The 23,682-nt window shown below is 32.1% G+C and overlaps 1 protein-coding gene across 2 annotated transcripts in view; it reads right to left on the bottom strand.

Moving 5' to 3' along the window:
- Positions 1 to 19,991, bottom strand: part of LOC148283700 (angiotensin-converting enzyme-like) — a 63,735-nt gene extending 43,744 nt beyond the window's left edge. Inside the window, exon 1 of one of the 2 annotated variants that reach the window (XM_088243376.1) lies at positions 19,772 to 19,991. In XM_088243376.1, coding sequence (XP_088099502.1) covers positions 19,772 to 19,786 — 15 coding nt within the window. In that variant the 5' untranslated portion in view covers positions 19,787 to 19,991. The remainder of the gene's footprint in view (positions 1 to 19,771) is intronic. The other variant, XM_088243378.1, reaches the window with a different exon arrangement.
- Between the last annotated feature and the right edge of the window lie 3,691 nt (positions 19,992 to 23,682).

Genomic DNA, 23,682 nt, shown 5'->3' with positions numbered 1-23,682 from the left:
ATTTATTTGAATGCACAAAATATCTAAAAAAAAAATTATTTAGTTTTAAAATAGTACAAACACAATATATGAATGTCCTAATATTAACTCAAATCGAATTATTATGAAAACATTTACTAATTATTAACATTTATAAACAATATACGATCACTTAAAAAAAACTTCTCTAAACTCGAATAAGATTACTTTTTAAGAGCTAACTTATCTGCAACACAGATGTTTTTTTAACTTACATTTAAATAAAATATTTTTTTTTTGCTCTCTTATTTGAAATGGTATTTCCTTTTAATATAACTACTTGTTACAATGTTTATCGTAGGAGGCTAAACTAGCAGTTCACAACGGAGTTCTAGTGCCAATTCTAATGTATGGGAGCGAAGTATGGAATTAGAAAAGTGAAAATGAAAGTAGGTTAAATGCTATCGAAATGCGGTCCCTCAGGCGAATGTGTGGTAAAACGATGTATGATAGGTGTACAAATCTCGAGATCCGTGAAGATTGTAAGGCTGAGACATACATTATCGACAGAATCAAGAAAGGGGTGCGGCGTTGGTTTGGACATGTAGAGCGAATGGACAGCGAAAGAACAGCTAAAAGGATCTTCAATGCGAATGTTGATGGATGCAGAAAACGCGGAAGACCGAGAAAGACATGGCTCGATCAAGTCCATCAAATACTTGAAGATGGACATATCAAAAGTAGGAATAATCGGCGTACGTGCAAGAGAAGATGTATGAATGTAGAGGAAACGAGGTCTATTTGCCAAGATAGAGTGATATGGCGTTCTATCCTCTCTGCCTATCCCTAAGGGGAAACGGCGTGATGGTTTGTTTGTTGTTTATAACTGTACAGCTCGGTGCTTCAACGAGTTCTGTGTATTTATCTTCTTTCATACGTTTTAACCATCAACAATATTTTGAGAATGTCCAAATGTTTGCAGACTAGTTGGATTTGCTCCCTAGGTTAGGATAAAGGTTTCAGCTATTTTACTTCACAAAAGTCAACAAATAGAAGAGTTGAGGAAATGTGGATGTTTAAACATAGGCAGAATGGTGAATGTTACACAGCGTGTAATGTGGCCACTTAAACCAGCCAATGACCAATCAGTTAGTGCCTAGACTTCCATATTCCCATCTCAAAAATATATTCCCTCTCGGTCGCGACAATTTTAGATCGTTTTTAACATGCTTTACAATTGTGTTAACTAATTTGATTATTTATTATTAAAATTTTAAACATAAATCTTGTGTTACCACCTAAGTGTACATTAAAAAATATATATAACCAATAACGTACCCATGCATGTTGCTGTTGGCTTATAAAGGCATGGGTCTTATCTGTACGTTGGTTTTACATTGTAGTGCAACGGTTACTATGATAAAGGTGTACAGTGGGATTCGCACGTTGGTGTAGTTGGTATCCTGACGAAGGGACAGGTATGTCTCGAAATCTACAGTCATAGAAGAGTTGTTAAGAGGTTATATACAACTATTTACTAACATTTTTATATCGTTTATTACTTGTGGACCCTTAAAAACCAAACGAAATTCAACGCTCTCATTTTTTTTTAAACCACAAAAAACTAGCATTTGATATAAATCTTGAAAATTGTGGTATAAATAATATGTATTTATTTAAAAAAACAAATGCATTGTTTGTATCCAGTCAATAAGACGAAAAATATGAGTAAAACGGAGTCGACTTTTTATACAGTTCCTTGAATCGTTAGAGATTAATCATTTTACTAACGCAACGTTTTAAAACATAACGCATATAAACTAACCGTAATTATTTTAAAAATAATTTCGTTTTTTATCAAATACTGAGAGACTAGCTGTTTTACTAAGTATTTTTATTTAAAAAATTACATGAAAATAACGTGCATATTTTTATGACAAATGGATAAAAAATAAATGCCAGTAATTTCAACAAATACATTTATGTTATTAACGAAATACTTAAAAATTGTTGTTAATGCCGTTTTTTTTAGCATAATTTTAACATCTTCAAAAGTGACAATATGGCGATGATATGTATTATAAAATAATTGCGAGGAAAAGGCCAGAGGTAGTATATTTAGTGCTAATGTGAAAAATCACAGTAAACTAGTAAACCGAAGTCAACCAATATAAAAGGGAGACGAATTTGGGATTTCGCTAGTCATTTTAGAGAAAATTTTGGTTTCGGATTATTTGAACGAATTATTTGTTGAATGTTTTGATTCAATCTCGCTGAGTGCCAAATTTTATTTGGGTAAAAGAGACATATCGCACATTAAAAACAGCAGTGTTCCTTCTCCCCTTCTTTTAAATCCTTATTAGAGTATTTAGTGTTGTACTTGTGGTAGACGGTTGCGACTTTATTGTGCGTATCCGCTACCGTTGTCAATATTATACACTGTTGATTAACATTAAGTCCATTGAATTCTTTAAAAAACGAGTAACTAGGATTTCAGAACTGTTTCTTTTTTATTGGGCAAATCAAAGGTTTTTGCACATTCGCTGTTGGTTCAAATTTGGTAGTGCAACCTCCACATCTATTCGGAATATAATATTATACTTTATTTTTTGGTAACGAAAATGATCAAGATAAGAATTTCACAGATTCAGTGCGTTATGCACCATTAGGAGTAGAAAGGGAATTATAATAATGGTGAGTATTGATATTCAATGAATTAATCCGAAAGCAAGATATGCTAGTTGTGCCCACTACTAGACTGCAAAAAATAATTATTATTTTGCCTCAAACTGCATACGATTCTACAATAAGGTACCTCTTGAAATTCAGGCTTTGCCAACAAAAAAAATTGTCAAGCACAGGCTCTTTGAAAAGAGTTACTGTAGAATCGAAGAATATTTGCAGGACAAGACAGCTTGGCATTAGATTCGCGTTTTTTTATTGATTTTAGTTATTTTATTTAAATTGATTCGTTTGTTAGGTTTCATTTACTAATTGTTGAATTATATTAAATGTTTATAATTTTATCGACGTTTATAAGTGATTCAATTTATCATATGTAAAGAGTTATATACTTATACTACTACTAGACTGCGATATAATGTTTTTATTATTGGCGCACTTTATTATTACTTCTTACTGCAAGACTTGTATGATATTTGTATTAGATAAACTTAATTATAATTCATTAAAAATAATCGTTTACTCTATTCAACTACTTTCAAGGACAATAGTCTTATGCATGAGATGAACTCGTAGTGTGTAATTCTGTGTCCGAGAAATATTATAAAAAAAAACACTTCATATTTCAACTACCTATTTTGTTATATCGTCACACCAACTTGTAAATCTACAAACAGTCAAAAATTATATTTAAGCGTTTTCTGTAGGCCTTCAAATAATATAAATGTGTGAGAAAAACTTGTATATCCAACAGTATTGCATTATTTGTTAAAAATACGCATGAAAAAAACATAGCCACTATTCGCTACTGAGGTAAAAAACTGTTTTTACTCTACCCTGAAAAGGGGAAGTTTAGGATTTACGAGATTTACAAGTTAGGTCTACGATGTGTAAAGTGAAAAAGTTCTCAAAAACGACGCAAAAAAGACCGAGCAATATATGGAATTAATAACCTACATTCATGAAATGAACATGAACAAATTAAAAATAATCGACTTGCGTGCTTGGGAAGATGAATAAATGCAGAGATTGTCTATTATTGTTAAAAAAAAGATGCAATAGAAAAATTGATTTTAAGATAGGAACTTATCGGTTTCGGAACTACCATTCGAAATACCAATAGGAACGTAAATATTATTTGTTTCGCTGTAGATATAACAGTAATGATTGAAATTCACATTTATCATTCCATTTTAACTAATGCTATTCAGAAATGTTTAATTTTTGCTACTTTACTCTACGTATTAAAAAAAAAACTTATCACTAAAATAAACAAGCATGCAATGACGGAAATAAGTCACACCACACACCCTGGAAATAGCATTTTTACAAATGAGCAGTTACACACCATCCGCGGTCCGTTCATAGAACGCATGAAACCATTGGTTCCCCTACATTTTGGGGGACGACTTTTTTACTCGAATTTGTATGGAGTGTCATCTCTACATAATATTATATTATCTCAATGCCAATAAGTAATTTTTTTTTTTTTGCTTTGGGAATGTACCAGTATTCTATAATGCAATTTAGTTTACTCGATTATTTGATTTAATCGACGGAATTAATAGTTTCATTATCATTATTGTGACCTGTTATTAAGTAGTTAAAACAATTCAAAAAACTTTGTTTTTGACGTATTATGTATAAATTTTAAATACAAACATATCTACAAACATTTGGGTATACTTAAAATATTGTTATAAATATTTCTCTTTCTGTCAGGCAAGCAACCAAATTAACAAATAAATCATTTAACTTTTTTTTGTATGTTTGTTTTATCAGACATATTATAATTGGAATATGAAAATTAAATATAGGCTTAGTAAAATAAATTATCTCAAATTTGATTAAAATAAATCTTGGATTAATCATATAACACATGTTTTTTTTATCTATGAAACAGAAGATAAATACGTGTTTATAAGATTAACGTGCAAAACATTTTAACAAAATACTTATAAATAAATTGAAAAAATTTGATAAAAATTTGAACGGATAAATTATTTGTGACGTAATATTATACATAAAATGAGTTTGTTGTATCTCCTAGGAGTACAAACCAAAATTGTATGATTTAATAAAAAAAAATTGTATAATAATAATAATGTATGTAATACAATACGGTGTGTCACGCTCCATACAAAAAATATACTATTTTTGTTTTTTATGTAATTGGTTTCAAAAGTTGTATTAAGCTTATGGCAATAAGAAAAACAAAAAAACTTTTAAAAAAACATATTTGGGTCTCAAAAATCGTTTGAAAATTCGAAAAAAAAGAAAATTGTAGCTCTGAAGGAAAAAAATATATGCAAAAAACGAACAGTTTTAAAGATTTTTTTTTATTTTAAATGGTGTTCTTATTTTTTTCCATAACGCAACTTTTGAGACCTATTACGTTTCTGAATTCGAATTTTGAAAAAATGACACCCTAATATGTACATACCGCTTTTTTAATACTTAAAAAATATTATTAATGAAATTATAATCTTAATCCAAGCAACGCAACGCAATGAGTTGACACCGATTATAATATTAAAGCCGTTGGATTTATTTTATCTATTTGAATGTAGATTAATTTCATTGAATATGATTACTAGGTATTTTTGCAATTTTTTTCTACATATTATGTATAATAATTTAATGAATCATCGTCAACATAATTCCCCTTTTCCTACTTAGTGGTGCATTTCGATCATCTGTTACATGAAAGTTTACTTCTGGTGCCAGTCCAGAAAGAATGAAATATTGCAGTTTAAACAACCTATAAAATCAATTGTTCACATCCACTCTGCCAGGAATCGAACGTAAGACATAAAGAATGGTAAGCGAACGCGCCAACCGATAGGCAACGAGGTGGACTTTTTATTTTTATTTGGGGAAAAAACCAACAGCTTTTACATACTTTGTATACAGAAAATATGAATATACGTATGAACGGAAATTGTGAAAATAGTCAATATAAATTTTCCATAGCAGTGTGAGGTATTGATCAAGTACACTAGCGGTATGAAAAAATCAATTTAACAATTGAGAAATGTTAGGCACTTAGAAGTTGCAAATAAAATAAAAGTACATATATTTATATACAGTAATAAAAATAAAGTAAATAGAAACAAGATAAATTTTAATTTAAAGAATAAGAAAATAATAAAGTTATGTAAAAATAATGTAAGCGGTACAGAATATAATAATGAACATACGAGTACATACATAATTACTGACATCAAGATATTATATTTATTATTTATTATCTGTGATTTTAAAAGCTATGTTTTTTTTCATCACTCCGCGCGTGACGTCATTAGATCACTTCGGTAAGTTGTCCTGATTGGTGGGTTGGCTTCCCGGAAACCGGAAACTATCACAACACTCTTATCATTGGTGGATTTAGAAGAACTGTGACGTCATTTAAAATCGTTCATATTGGTATTTTTTTCATACAGTTTAGAGAAATTTCGCCATACAATTCAATGGTCTAATTTTGTACGAATACCTTTTTTATATCGCATATCCCGTAGAATTCCGCAAAAGTACTGGTTAAAATGCTTCGTTTTCGTTTAATTTTTGCTACAGTTATTTAATATATTTCATTATATTTTTTATATCTTTGACAACAAGATATAAAAACAATTAAAGTTTTTGTTTTTGTTTACGTCGTTAGCAAACTAAATAAATCAGATTATGCACTTGTTTAAATCTAATTAGATTTATGGTATGTTTCTTTCTCACACGTAACAATATTGTACAGTAAATGCCAGCTACTGTATATTAATTGAAGGAGAGTTACTAACTTATGTTTTTCTAATATTTAATAAAGTTTAAAAAAATAAAAAAAGATTTTATCTTATTAATTTAATAAGCAATAAAATCCTTTACAAAATAATACCTGCATAAGTAGGTATTTTATACGAAATTTACACCGGATTTGTATTTATTTATTGTTCACGTATTTCTTTTTGTTAAGAAACGTTCCGGTTGGTTTATCAAGGCAGTGCTCTATGGACCGTTAGGTGCGGAAAGGGAATATTGAAAATTATTGAGTTAAAGCTTAAGAGTAAAATTTTGCACTTTTATTTTAAGTACGTCCAAATAACTGCAGACAAGGCAACAGAGAAGGATTTTTCTTTGATTAGGTAATATTTATTTATTAACGGACATTGTCCATGTATACAATTTATAGGTTTTAAATATAACAATAAAAGAATAGTTAAAAACATTTTTTAAAAAAGAAAAGAAACATTGACAAACATAATGTACATCAAGGCAAGATCTGGACTATTTATTTAGTGCTCGTTTAAATCGTTGTAAACTTAAACCAAAAAAGTCCAGATCTTGTCTTGAGTTAACAATACGACAAAGACGGGTCATTGGAGAATTAAGGCTATAGTTTGTTCTATGCTGATCGATGAACAGTACTTCATTGTTTCTCAACCTACAAGTCGGAATATTGAACTTTACTTGTCCCAGTAATGATGGAACATCGATTATACTATTTAGTATGCCGCACATATGTATAGAATCAATATTAGTTCTACGTTTTTGTAGACTAGAAATATTTAACATTGACTACATCAGTATATGAATAATTACCTGCCTCTAGTCTAAGCATCCACGCTACTTTTCGAAGCAAGCGATATTGGACTGATTCAATGTGATTTATGCGATTAACATATAATGGAGACCAGACCACGGGGGCATATTCTAGAAGAGGGCGAACAGTTGAGCAGTAAAGAGTTTTGATTGTATGGACATTGGTAAAATCAGAGGATATTCTGTTCACGAAGCCAAGTAATTTCAGTGATTTATTTACTGTATTATTCATATGCTCATTGTATGTCAGTTTATAGTCCAAAACAACTTCTAAATCTCTGAAGGACTTAACTACATCAATTTTGGCGTTTTCTAATAGGTTTTCGAAGGAAATCGGTTGTTTTGTTCTATGAAATGACATTATTTTGCATTTTTTAATATTTAGCTCTTATCTGTTGACTTCACACCTTTGGTTAAAAGAGTTAATGTCTGATTGAATAAGAAAACAGTCTTGTAAAGTTCAAGTTCAAATTATTTACAAATGCCTTGGAAAAATCAGTATGAATATGGAAGTTCAGACATTTACAGGGCTTATGACTTGTCATTGTCTGGAAAAGGGCAGCTACTTAAACCATATATGCTGCAATAAATTTTAATTTACAGAATTTTTTATTAAATGTTATTTATGTATTCATAAACGTATGTTTTGTTTAAATGTAAAATAAAATAAAATAAATATTGAATAAAGGCATCCACATTTCTGGTCACTTGGTCACTTGAGCACAAGTGTGGGGAACATGGCGTGGGTGGCTGTACCTACACCATTCTGGCCCTCAGGTATCTCTGAGGTCAAGATAAAGACCGGTTTTGACACAAGGGGTCACTCTGTACTCTTTGGTTGGTTTTACAAACAATGCTGATGACGTTGTGCAAATTAGCAACCTAACTTACAAGATATCTAAAATACTCTGATTTATCACCAACCTATTGAAAATGGCGGTTTCGAGGTAGTTGTTATACTTTTTTTGTCACTGTCCTTTCGCTGTTTTTGTTTTATACATTTCACAAAATTGAATGTTATGAAAAAAAAATGATTGAATATTAATACCATTCAGGATCGCCTATGTCCCTGTGAAAAACAAAAATATTCTAAAAGGTAAAATTAATTAAAATTTACAGTTAAAATTTATTTTTAAACTTTAACCTTTCTTAACAAAAATTCCACTATCAAACTACTACGGAAAGATTCATTCGTTCAAGTATCTGTAACATGTTTCCAAAAAATGATAAAAATTTGGCGTCGAGTAGCTGTACCCTTCAAATAATGTCATTTTCTCATAATTAACCCGATTTATAATTTTTCTTAAGGTATTTTATTCCATAAACAATAATCAAATTAACTTATTAATGTCATATTCTTTGAAAAGCAAAAAAGGAATCACAACTAACAGATATAAATGTTTTATTAAAATTAATGACATCTCTTATTTTTATGTCCACTTTTCTCAGAACGGCAATTCTTTTAGTCAAACTGTTTTCTCAATAATATATGCATAAATATATTTTTATTTTATGAACTTACTCGCGACATTATTTTATTTTTAAAAATTTGTTTTTCTATTTTTTTATTTTTATGTTTCTATGGTAAATCTATTTAAATGCGGCTTGAGGAAACAGTTTTTATATCTTTCTTAAACCCTTAACACTATTGTCTTCCTCTTTTCTTATTTCCTGTTTTATTTTGGAAATGAGTGTGGATTAACCTATTTTTGTACACATACTTGCTACTTTAACCATTTTTCATCACAACGGGCCAGGAAGCCCAATTACAGTAGTGAATTACGGCACAAAACGCCCAGAGGTGGTATTCTGAACCATCTCTACCCCCTAGAGAGTGGTTAATTGAGGATTATTTTTTTTTAATGCGACAACACTTCACTTCAAATAATAACCACACTGATTATTAAACGTCAAATCATGAATAAAACTGTTAAAAAAAACTTGTTTGATTTGGTCGAATCAACTGAATTAAGTGTTTTGGGTAATGCTTAAGGTCGCAATAATGTTCTAACGACGACATAATATTAGTCAAAAATGCTGACATACATAAATATAACACCAGACAACAAAAACACTATCATATTGAAAAAGCAAAGACAAACACAGGACAGTCAAAAATACTACATAATGGACTTAAACACTACAACGACCTACCTTACTACTTAAAAACTTTTAATGGAGACAAATTTAAAATCAATCTAAAAAGGACATGATGACTGAACTAACTAGACTAGACGAGACATAAAATGACTAGACAATATAAAATTTCTAATGTAACCCTAACGGGTTTTTTAAAATTGTAAATAAATAAAAAAATAAAAAAAAATGAAAATCATCATGTTTGATGTTTGTGTTCATATTTATTTGACGTTTAATAATCAGTGTGGCCAGATATGAAGCAATTTAAACGCAAACAAAAATTAAAATCCTCAAATTAATCACTCTCTAGGGGAAGAGAAGATTCAAAATAGCCCCTCCAAGATTTACAAAACCATATTACTTATTCCGAAACTTACTTATTCTTCATCTCTGTTGTAATATGTTAATATTAACCGCTCCCCAGGGAGTTTAATCCATTTCTTGGGCACAAAAATTTGGACAAATTCAAAATATTGTTGATAAATCCACCTGATCCACGAAGTAGTATAGAAATTGAAAAAAATAACATTCTCAGGCGTTGCCTAGTAAGTATGTTGGTGAAATAATTCAATTAGATGAATCTCACCCGCATAAATAAAGGTTTCCGCTCTTTAACTTCACAAGCATTAACAGATGAAAGAATTGAAGGAAAATAGATGTTCAAATATGGGCAGAATGGTGAATGTTACACACTGTGTAAAGTGGCCACTTAAACCAGCCTATGACAGGTCATAAACCCTGAAGATGCCTAAACTCCTATATTACCTTCTCTAAAATTTTCTTCATCTCCGTTGTAATATGTTAATAATTAATCAGAAACGTTATGAAACTAAAAAAATAACACTTATTATTATTTGCTTATTTTGAAGAAATTGTCACATCCATGTTTAATTTGTTGAGTCATGTTGATTTTTTTACGTAACAAACATTAAACCATAAAATAATGTTTACGTAAACAGATTTGTTTTTTTTTAACAATGGAAGCAATTACTCACTGAATGTTATTGTCATTGATCACTGCTCGGTATCCGATTGAATAAGCACAACCACATTAGTGAAGGAATAATTAGCATTGCCATTGTGAATTTGTTTTGAAATTTAATTAGCAATAACAAATGCTTATGTACGTAGCTTGGGTTGCACGAAATGAAATGAAATGAATTTGAACGAAAGTATTAGACAATTCGACCGTGTTTCACAATTTCACACGAGGAACGCTGCGAAAATGAATACACGACGACGCGCGTTACGAGTGAGTTTGCAAAAAATATGTTTTTTTTTTACCAAGATATATTGGAATTGTTGGAGGAAGAGCTTAATAGTAAAAAGACATTTTTCCTACCGACGTTTTCGGCGGAAAAAATGCCCGAGAGCGACACGCCCTCAAGAAGTGACTACTGTCACGCATACGAGGACAATGTGGTCGCGCACATTGGTAGGGGTATTACATTGTCCTGCGGAGATAGCCTGCCAGTATATCTCTAGGATAATGTCTTAGTCTACTGTCTTGTCGTTCAAATTTCTGTTTACACGAAGAAAACCGGTCCGATCCTGGAACAGAACGATATTGTCGATATTGACAAAACGATATGTGTAAGTGCTAGTTTAACGAAAAGCATTCAGTATATTGTAGATCGTGTACAAAGCATTGATAAAATTAACAAATCTTCCAGACAATTATTTTAAATATGGTTAGAATAGAAAAAAATCTGCTGATTCAAATCTTTTTTTGTCAGGAGAAAAAGAAAGCGGAAATACTAGACAGCTAGAATTTTTTTTTATTAAAGTCAGTTACTGCCATCTATCCGTCGTTTAAAATATTATTTACTTGTGAACGCAACGCCGCGCAGCTGCGTCACAACGCCAACGCCCGCAACGCGTTGCTACTTCTCTATATTCAAAGTACATACTTACATAGGTATATTATGTTTAAAAATAGTAAAATTCGGTAGATGGCAGTTTGTAATGTATTTTAATTTTTTGTTTAATTTATTGAGGCCATCTTGCACAAAAAAAATACATCCAATCATTCCTTTACTAATATAAAATTTAACCAGGGTTTGAACCGTCAGTAAGTCACATCTTGCTGGAGGGTGTGATTCTATTAAACGCTGCGAATGCCCAGTTGCATTCCACCGGCAACACTACTGACTAGTCGAACTCGTTAGCGTCCACGTCGCGAACCCTGGGCAATGGGATCACACTCATAACGGTGTGATCACAGCAGATAACGAGAGGATGAAAGGCGAGTTTCTGGCGCCTCCAAACCAGAACCAACCAGTTAAGGGAAGGTAACACTCTGGCCATATTTTCCCAGGAATCACTGGCGAGTACATACAATAAGCAGTTATCCTGGCTACGGAATACAAGAGTAGCGCAGGACCAAGATGCTTTCGCTGTAGTGATCGCCAACGTCGGGGGGACCTGACAAGGCACCGCAAGAAGAAGAATATATATTATATATAGTTACAATAATAATACATTACAACTGTTTTTTAGTGGGAATATAGAACATAGAATACTTTTATAATATTTTACATAATAAGGTAAAAAATGCAAAGATTGTGGGATCGTGTAAGAAGTTCGGAAGGAAGAGGAATAAAATGATGCAAAATTAGATTTCTAAAGAAATATAATAATCAACAATATTTTGAGTTTGTCCAAATTTTTGTAGACAAGGACTGGATTCAACTCCCTGGGGAGCTGTTTATATTAACATATTACAACAGAGATGAAGAACATTTAAGAGAAGGTAATATGGAAGTCTAGGCATCTACAGGGCTTATGACCTGTCAATGGCTGGTGTAAGTGGCCACTTTACACACTGTGTAACATTCACCATTCTGCCTATATTTGAAAATCTACATTCCTTCAATTCTTTCATCTGTCTGTCTGATGTCTGAGTCAAGTATAATTGATAAGATTAGGAAAGGGTCTCTGAGATGGTTTGGTCACGTAGAACGAATGGACGACGAAAGAATGGTAAAACAAGTATGTATGGCAAAAATGAACGGTAGCGTGAGACCAGGACGACCAAGGAAGACGTGGCATGATCAGATAAACCAAAATCTTAAGTCTGGTCATGTCAAAAGCAGATAGAACCGATGGCCGAAGGGCATGTATGACAAGATGTATGAATGTGGAGGAAGCTAGGAATGTATGCCAGGATAGACGTGTGTGGCGGTCCATTCTCTCTGCCTACCCCTACGGAGTAGGTAGTAGTAGTAGTAGTAGTAATGTCAAAAAAATATAGAAATGTTGCTATTATCAAATGTACGCAATCTTTTGGGAATGCATGATAAAACTGCAGGCGCATAAATACGAGTATCAAGATTCGTGAAGAATGCAAGGCTAAGGCAAGCATTATCAAACACAAAAAATGTCGAGCAAATGGACAGTGAAATAGCTGCCAAAAGTAATTCAGAAAACGACAATGAGACCGAGAAATGCAGGGCATGATCAAATAAAAAATAACACACAAGAAATGTATCAACATTAGAAAATCAGAACAGAATAATCATCGTGGGTGATTAACTCTTAAAAGGCTATGCTATAAAATTATTTTGCACGCGGTGATGAAACATCGTATTACCTCAAGCAAAAGACAGAATATTCTGAAGAAAAGATAAAAGAAAAAAATATATATATAAGTAGTATTGTCTCGATATTTTTAACGCCCTTCTCATATTGTAACAAAAACAAACCATTCGTAATAATATATAATATGCTCATCCATAGTATTATACTCGTGATTTAATATTTATTTAAATATGTATAAAAGGCTGGGCTAATAAATTTTTTACACGCGGTGATGTAACATCGCGATACCTCAATTACAATACAGAATATTCTGAAGTTCAGACATAAAAAAATATACAGAGGCATGGTATTAAATAATTATTTTTCCGTAATTTATAAAAAAACGTACTTTAATTAAAGCCCGTTAGAGCAAATCAAAATAAAAATAAAATTATAAATAATAAATACGCCGGTCATATAATTAGCGACCACTCCCGCTTACTGCCATTAACTGACGTATTGAACGATTTCCACTATAGTTTTTACCCATTTCACACAAACACCGGCTACAGGACAAGTATTACAAGTTATATTCTCGTACTCTTAAACATTTAAACAGATTTGTATTGTCATCACTTTCATTCATATAATTATTCATATATGTAGTATATCTCATTTGCGCTGGGCGATTATTTCGACATTTCATTAAAGTTAGATTTGATCACGCCGTATCTTTCTTATTCTTCCTCGTTTTCTGCATTCATCAACATTAGCATCCAAAATATTTTTAGCCGCCCTTTCGCTTTCCGTTTTCGCTACGTGTCCAAACCACAGCAGCGCTCATTTCTTTTTTGTCGAAAATGCTTGTCTCAGCCTTACATAATGCATTTTACCACATATTACCCTGAGAGGTCGCATTTCGATAGCATTCAGCCTTCTTTCATATTTTAACCAATTCGTTACTAAAAAATAAATACTTTTTATTATATAACGTACGTATAGTACCTATACATATTATGTATATTGTAAGTAGGTACATAGGTATACTTAAATAATAATACTAGAATTCTACTCGCCTATGTGCTTTGTAGCTGCAAGACGGTTGGTAATCTTGCTTCAATATGTAAATGTTATCAACCATGAAATACTAAAATTTTGTAAAGGGGGTCTAGAATTTTAATAGTCCATACGGTCAGTAGTTGCAAGACTTATAATCTAACTCCTATTTTAAAAGTTAGTTTTTTAAAAAATTGTTTTGATTTAATTCGCCAGCAATTTTAGTTTAAGATTTTGTCAAGCACAGGCTGTTTTGAAAGACCTACTATAGAGTCGAATAATATTTATAGATAAAGACAGCTATGCATTAGATTCGTGTTTATTAATTTTAGTTTGTTCGTTTGTTAGGTTTAATTTACTAATAAATAAGTGAATTAAATGATATAATTGTGATTAATTGACGTTAATAAGTGATTTAATGAATTTTTTGCAAATAATATATTAAAGTAAACTAAATTATGCTCACTACTCTCGAAGCTGCTCTCTCCACGTAGTTTCTCCAGAAACGTCTTCTTGATCTTCCCCATCGAACAACATCTTCGATTTCGTAGATCGTTCTTATTTCGGAGTTTTTTACACTGTCTCTAACTGTTGTTCCCGCGGTAAGTCGTAAAGCTTTCATTTCATTGGTACTTAGGAGGCTTTTTATTTTTTAACAAAAAAAATCAACGCTAATAACGGTGTGGATTTGTACGACCTGTGTGAAATCGGCCGTTGTGTTTATTTTATAACACACGTAAAGAGGTGACACAGCTGTTGTCACAATTTCTCCTGTTTGGCATAAACAATTAGCAAAATGGACAAAGGCTAATTAATTTATTATGCAAGGATATGACACGTCCTATCCACGGGGCTGATAACTCCTATTAACATTATTCAAAATTTCACGCATAATATTCGATGAAAAATACAGTTACATGCATATAAAAGTAATCTTGTGATGGTTTGCCTCGTGGTTAAATGGACAGAGCGTTTGCCTACCATGCAAGACATTTTGGGGTCGATTCCCGGCATGGTCTATACAAAATGTTTGTTTTAAAATCCGTTTCTTCACTATAATATTTCATAGTCCATAATAGTCTTTCAGTAATAGACTGATCATCTTACCTTCATGTAAAAAAATAATCAATATGAGCAGCATTTCTACTAATGTATTGCCCTGTGCACTATTATGTGGGGAAAAGGAATGATGAACAAAAAAGAACCAAGATCCTGAATGGCTATTTTTGACTCGATGATTTTTCTCAGGTAAATAGACAGGTAAGGTAAATAGACAATTGACATGGACAATTTATATCAACAATTTAATTAGCAAAATGGCAATATTATCGAGCCTTTTTTTAAAAATCAAAAACTTTGTTCAAAAAACAGAAAAAAATCTAATGTATGAAGCCTATGTAAAAACTAAAATATGTTATACGCAACTTATATGGGGAACAGGATATCAAAATGACATAAACATACTACAAAGACAACAAAATAAAATATTAAAGTTAGTAAATGACCTTCCCTATTTAACTGCAACTAGAGAACTTTTTAAACAAACTAAGCAATTAAATATAACTGAACTCTTTCAACTAGAATTATTAAAATTTATCCATAAATTTGCCACTAATGTAATTGTAGACGAAGAACTAAAAGTTGTAAAAAATTGTAGTCAACATATAATACGAGAATATCAGACAAATACCATATACAACTTTCTAAAACAAGACAAGGACAATCAAGACTAATGAACCAGGGACTGAAATTATGCAATAAACTACCAGTCAAAACTAAACAAAAGACTCAGACAAACTGTTTTAAAGATGTAAAAAATATTATTTTGAACAACAGAGTATGATGAAAAATGTATATATTATTTTTCTAAAATGAATGTAATAATCCGTAAGGGTTTATAAATAAATTTTCAAATTGAAAAAAAAAAATCCTGGGAAAGGAAATGGAGTGGAGAAAAATCCTCCTCGTGGTGTCGTAGTCGGCACGTCCGCCTACCATGATTGGGGACATGGGTTAAATACCTGCAGGGTGGATGTGAAATGTTGGTTTCAAAGGTGATTCAATGTACACTACGATATTTCATTGTACTGGGAGTCTAACAAAAGCCTGAGATCGATTTCCTCTTCTTCAATCAACAAATGATCGAAATACGCTGCATTTAGGTACTTTACCAACACAAAGCCCAATGCACCGTCAGATACGGATAAAGGTTTGGTGCCTCACCTTGCAGGACTTGCCGTAGGACAGACTTTACCAGGGAGCCGGAGACTACTACTTCTCACATCCTCATTCAGCGGAACGCTACCCGATAGATCACGGCTACGATGACCAGAATCTACCTGGGACAGTGCAGGAGGAACTGAGAATCGTCACTGACGGCAGTTTCTTGAACGGCGAAATGGGTGCAGTATTTAAAGCTTTCGATTACGTGAGAGAGTTTCCGTCGAGGAAGTTGAAAGTCGACGATTTCTTCTGTATGTTTTAGGCGTAACTGTTTGCGATTTGTTCTATGTTTTGAAGAAACCACTGAACCAGGTGGAAATAAATTACGATCTTGATAGCCTGAAAATCTGGCGTCCATGCAATAACGGAACAAAACTCTGCAAACCTAATAAAAATGTACATTAAGACAAATATGCAGAAGCTACGATGCATTCATAAGAACGTGTATATTGGCTGGATAAGGGGACACTGTGGAATCCTTGGCAAACGAAAAAGTTTGGAAGGCTATTCTCAAGAATACGGCTCCTAATTTTACCAATTTCCCGCTCATTTTTGCTAAAAGGGAAATTAGAAACAAGACCCTTCAACTCTATAATGACCGTTATTTCAGTGTCACTTAATGGACAAATTAATAAAACGCTACTATTTACAATGCCTTTGATTTCAGGAAAATGCAGAAAGTCAGCTTTGAGCTAACCCAAATCTTCAAAGGCCACGGTTGGTTCATGAGCTACCTGTATCGCTTCCAACTCTCCGAGATTTATTTATTTTTATTTTATTTTTATTTTGCACCACAACAGGCCAGGAGGCCCAATTACAGTGGTGAATTACATCACAGATCAACGGCTACCGTGTGATGATGAAACACCTCAAGATGTCTCTCACTCGTTGATGCATTGGCCTTTTCTCAGCTTTTGGATAAAAAAGCTGGAGGCGCGATGTAGGAGTCTCGGTGAAGACCTGTGCGACATCGGATCGGTGATACGTCATAAAGAACTCATACGAGAGGTGGTATCCAGTTAACACGGGACATTGATAAATAAACTAAAGTCGGACTCAAAATGCCGAACACTCGTCTAGTGGAACGGAAAGCCTGTCGATGACTGTCAACAAGCTGGCTTCTCGTGAATTTTTTAAAGTGGTTTCATCTTCACTAGAACAAATGCTGATGACTTCCCGATTCGCCCACTTAAGAACATTCCTCCTGATCCCAACAATTAAAGATAAAATAGAAACTTACTAAAAGCACAAGAATCTACCATTAGAAATTATAAACCATGTACATCATAAGCAAGGGAAATAATAAATTAAAATCCCAAACAAAAAAATTAAATACAAAAAGGGTTCGATGGTGGTGATGTCATATTCATGTGAGGCCCTTATTGTGAATCAGCAGTTATAAATATGATTAAATGCACGCCAGGTGTAAATAAAAACATTTACATAGGTAGGTACTCGAAAAAAAAGCGCTTCAGGTAATTTATATTTACTTTTTATAATTTTAGAAATATAAAAAAAAAATACGCATTAATTAGGGTAGTTTTCATTTACTTTATGTTTTCCGGGTCATTGCCCTGAATATTAAAAAAAATATTTGTAATTGAAAAATAAGAGTACCGTGGAGGAGTGTATTTCAGTGCGATAATTTTAATATTTATTTCGGTGTGTGTAAACAACACAGTAACAGTTCTAACTAGTATAGGAATAACGTGCCTATTTATTATACGTCAGTGACACCTGTATGAGAATTGTAGATTTCATCGAAATTATTTTATTATTCTCTTTTGTATGCCAATCGAATATTGCTGATAGTATTTATATGATAATGTGACACCATTTTTACAATGGGTGTATTTCTACATGCGAATCGACGGGGTCTACCTATACATATTACTGTAATATCACCATTATATTGAAACTTAAATTGTTAAGGTATTATGTAACTATTCTGGAGAAGGAAATCGAAAAATACAATATGTCATATTCAAAATCTTAATGATGAAACTTGACTCGAAGTTTTGAATGAAAATATTGCCGCTAAAAAAAATATCTCGTTAGTAAAATAATAGATCTAAATAAATGTAAATCAAAACAGTCTGTAATTATGAATGATTATCTAGATACATTGATTAAATCATAATTATTTACAACTTCTGTTGTACTTGATATAATACATGTAAATTTATCTAAATATGTTGCAGCAGAAAGGAGAAATATTTTTTGAGAAGGGAATGTGGACGTCTCAGCATTTTATTTCACAAAAGTCAACAGTTGGAACCAATGATATATTAAATACCGTTAGAACAGTTAAGGAAATCTGGATGTTGTATATGGGCAGAATGGTAAATATTTAACAATGTGTAAAGTGGCTACTTAGATCAGCTAATGACAGGTCATCAGCCCTGTAAATGTGAAAATTCCAAAGCCCTTTCACAAAAATGTTTTCCCTTTTTCTGTTGCAACAAATTGATTTTTTTTTAAAGGAAAAAGAAATATTTGCGTTCTTTTGATTTACCCAAATATTTAATTTTGAGGGCCATTTTCAACGAGTTGTAAATAACTCACTATTAGAAAATGGAGTCAAGTTGGGGTAGAGTGGGATTCGAACCGCGGACCTTTGGTCCGCGAGTCCAAGACACTAGCCACGGGACCACAACCCGATATCTTTATTTATTTATTTTACAAAAATGCGACATAAATATAAATTAGAAAGCATACAGGTAATAATAAAATATTTATCAAAAATATAAATTACAAAATATACCACTATTAATTATAAAGATTTTTTAATAAAAAAATTAAATAAAGTATGTATTATTAATGTTGAATTGGGCTATTGCTGAGTTATGCCTATGCATAGTAGTAGAAAGTTCTGCCACTATGCTTAGACATGACTTTATACCAGGTTTATAAGTAAAGCCCTAAGTTTTTTGACCATGTTTCTGTTCATCATCATTCCCTTTCCGCACCATATGGTGCAAAGGGCACTGCATTGAAACACTAATCGCAGCGTATCTTGATCATTTTTGTTACTTGAAGGTAAGATGATCAGTCTTACGCTTCAGGTACCAGTCCAGGGACTATGAAATTTTCCAGTGTGAAAACACCTATTTTAAATAAATATTTCAAATCAACCATGTCGGGAATCGAACCCGAGACCTCTTGCATGGTAGGCAAACACACTGACCATTACACCACGAGGCCGACCGAAATGGCGATGTTTCTGTTCACATGAAATAAACTATTTTTAATTTTATTTAAATTATTTATTGACAATTTTAGAGGGAACTCCATTGTTATGATGTAATAACTTATATTTACATATAAGTTGTTAAATAAAAGATACTTGGTACACTTCCACTTATTTATTTGACCAATTAGCGCTTTCACCCTCTAATGGGCATCTTCAGACTGGTGAATATTACTGAATATTAGTGAATACAGTTTGAGGATAATTTTTATAAAACTAAATATTATCTTATGTGTGTAAGTTTTAATTTTAACATGTAATAACGTTTCTTTTATGTGATTTTTTTAAGTGGCACTATGCACTACTAAAAAAATGTATTGGTGAAAAATGAATTTCATGATATCTCGTACTCACTTTTTTCGTAACCATTTTGACACTAAATCATTTGAAAATTGTTGTTACACGCAGGACACACAACTTATGTATGTAATTTTGCTCTCAACACAATATCAATATGAAAAATAATATGCACTCGTAATGATCAAATCCTGTTTTGACAGATAATTCTAATTGGTTGTAATTCTCAAAGAAAGTGAATAGAGCCAATGATATCGGAAGCACGTTACTTTCTGCCGGTTGCGCGAGTACGTTTTAGTCCGACATGAAACCCAACGATTTGAGTACATACGAGTATTTACACGGTGAGTCAAAACTCAGGGCTCTTAAATATAACACATCTTGATAACGCGGAGATTTTTTTTATTTTTATTTATTCGTGATACATACAGTATGGTTACAAAGTTTTATATTTTACACAGTTAGACTTAACTAGAGTAGAATGGACCAGTAAAGTTTCCATATTATATAATAATTATGTGTTAGGTAATAAATACTAGTACAAAAAAGAGAAGGGAAAAAAACATGAATAGAAGTTGTTTAAAAATTAAAATTAAAGTAAAAAAAGTAATATATATTTTTTTGTAAAAGTAATTAAAAGGTAAGAATTAAAATAAAGCATGAAAAACATTTTTAAAAGGGAAAAACATAAAATATGCAGATACATATTTTATAGGATTCAAATAAACAATGAGAAGAATCTTAAAATGAAATATAAGAGAGTAAATTTAAGTCAATTTAAAAATCAACTTCAAAATTAATGACACATTATAAGTAAGATATATATTGTAAGAGAAGCAATATATTGATTTTATATACATATACAATGCAAGTAATTAAGAGTAGTTTAAGAGTATAAAAACATGTCAATGCAGCAGAGAAAAAAAAGAATATAATAAAAGGTATAGCAAGTAATCTCTAAAATTTGAGAAAACTATATAAGGAGAAAATTTTAACCAAGGATAGTGTATAAAATTTCATTAAAGCGATTTTAGCAGAAATACAAATTTCAGTTAGCGATATTTTAAGACTATTATATTTTTATTCAAGAGCTTTACACATCACCATATTTCACTCCTAACTATGTTGCGTGCATCGAGAATCATCACCCCTCAGGATAACTGACAAACCGTTAATAAAATTTTTAACATAGAAAAATTTCATCATGTAGATAAATAAACAAAATAACTTTCTGATTAAACTTCTTAGATTTTCACGGCCGTTCAGATGCACAATAAGTTTTTCTGGGTTATTATGCCATGATGTTTATACATCTGCCCTGATGATGACGCTGTAATGTAATCCGAAACGTCAGTAAATAGTACGAACGACACACGGCATAATACCGAATGAAATTTTGAACTTCTTCATAACATTCTTCACATCCCTTCCGCACCAAAGTATCTTGCTTATAATTAAATTTGCTTTTCTGGTCGTAGTCTATTACTTACGCTCTTAACTGGAAAGATTTCTCATTCTTTTACATATCATAATATTGATCGTCAGCATTTTTTTTTCTGTTCAAAATACCGGAGATTGAAATTTCCTTTTCAATTAAAAAATGCACCGGAAACACATAAAACATTTTCGTATTACGTATTTCTTATTTATATTCATTTTCGCAAAATTAAAAAAAAATCTACCTTTACTCTCCCTTCGCGGTGATGTGTAGCTAGTACAAATTGCATCTAATAACTTTAATATCTCTACAAATATAATAAATAATGGGTTCAGATTTTTGGTATTCCTTCGTTATACATACATTTACGCGTTCGTAGTAAAAGAGTAATCTTAATATATAATTGTCACGCACACTCTTTACGTCTCACTTTCGATAAAACGGGTATATTTGGGAGCGAGAGAGACCATTTTTATGCGTCACACGCACGAACAGCTAAGTTTCTTGTACTTTTCCTAGACGCCCATGAGCTGCATTAGTAGCTTCCCAACTTTCGTTAGGAGCGGTTCTTTTGCGTGCACTGAAAGGATGAGATATTGTTTTTTTCATGTTTTAAGCAATTAGATTTACAAAATTATCTTTTTTGAATTCAATTATAAGTAATTGCCGATGAATACTACATTTATATGATTTAAAATCTTTCATTTTTAGCATGTGTAGTGACTACACAGCACCTTAACGCGCGAATGTTTTTAGGATAGTAAGAGAAAGGTTAAAACAATCTTTCCTCAATGAGGTAACTCGTACCGAGTACTCGTATTAATATACTTTTTGTAACGTGCGGTTGAAACGGGAAACTACGATTTTTTGCCCATGTATCACTCTCTTGACCCAATAACGTTACTTTTCTAACATCGCAGCTGATTGGCTACCCCTGCGCACTTCATCTCCCGCGGAGGCCTGAAAAAAAACATCGCCGCCACAATATTTACCCATGTTCACCAATAAAAGATCGTACACCCCTCACAGAAGGCGATTATACCGTTTCTCATTTGGAAAAGTCACGGTACAAGATATTTGCTTTCCAACCGGGAGTTCATCTCCTCAGCTATCAGACCGCTTTCTTATTTGGAACAGTCCTGGTACTGGGAGATGGCTTTCAGCACTCCAAAAGGGTTATCTCGTTGAAGTTTTACTAAGCTACAAGCAGCCGCTTTTATGCATTTTGGGACAGCTCATGTACTTAGCCAGCTTTCTAAGATTATTCTCAACGAGAATTCAAGTAATGAATTGCAAAATACTCACCAAGCAAATAATATAAATTGAGTTTGAGCCTTGTTTGAGCCCTTCCGTACTGAACATGGTAAGGCATTTGATCAACCGTTTCTATAAAGGAAGTGCTCAAACATAATCTTGACACCACATGTTTCTCCTTTTGTTTAAGTCCAGTGTACGGTCATAAATCTCATCCGTCAAGTATAAACAGAATCCCGGTGATTCTCAATCCATGTACCCCGCGAATGTCAAACTGTGTTTATAATTTTTATTTTGATTAATTTGACTCATTGCTGTTTTGCCAAATTACTGAACTCTAACCTATGTTCAATTTGCTTAAATAAAATAAACATTAACGACTGCTTTGTTTGTTCTATCCATGTTTTTATTTAACTCATGTAAGAATTCACATTTGATCCCTAATATCCCATTATTTTTTATTCCTTTTCTTTCCCGCGCCCTATTTCTGTCTCCTTCCAATATCCTTACTCGGAGCCAAATTTCTTATAATTTAACGAATTGTGTAACGAATATATTCTTCATATTGTATTCGGTAATCTAATGGCAGAAGAAACCATCTGTAATTTTTTTAATGTTCAGGAGAGCTGAAATACGACTCGATTTCAAGAATCCACAAACTAAAATTTTATAGTATTGCTTTTCAATAATAAATTACGATTCTAAACGTTGCGGTTTTCTTTTTCTGTGTATTTACTGAAATATTAATTACAACTTTTGAAAACTAAAAAACAGAAAAACATACAGATGGTTCATTCCGCCATCTGACTACCGATTTATTAAAACAAACTTTATCTGCCCACTAAAATACAGCTGTAATTCGAAAATATGTATATTCATATAAATTTAATTTTTTTATAGTTCAACGTTTGTCAAAATTTTCACCAGTCTGTTTTTTGGTTAGCTGGAAGATATTGTTTTCAGCAATAAGCCCGCAAACAGCACATGTTTTGTACAAATTTTAAATTTCGTTGACTGTTGCACAAAGAAAACAACATTTCATATTTTACCTCGCTTTTTATAGGATAACTGACACGCAGGTTTTATTTTCGATCGAATTTGTTAATAAGGAACGCCGAAAGAAAGACAATTTTTTTTATACTCTCGGTCCTACAACCTACAACTATCCGGACACCGTGCATCTTCTGCATGAATACGGAGAAGTATTGCAATGATATAATGCAATGCATGTTTCTAAAGAAGTAAAAAACAATAAAAGTGACTAGGTACTAAGTAC

Source organism: Micrasema longulum, unplaced genomic scaffold, assembly GCF_059751315.1.
Source record: "Micrasema longulum isolate JH-2025_06_02 unplaced genomic scaffold, ASM5975131v1 h1tg000210l, whole genome shotgun sequence".
Lineage (NCBI taxonomy): Eukaryota > Metazoa > Arthropoda > Insecta > Trichoptera > Brachycentridae > Micrasema > Micrasema longulum.
This window is presented reverse-complemented; position numbering and strand designations above follow the sequence as displayed.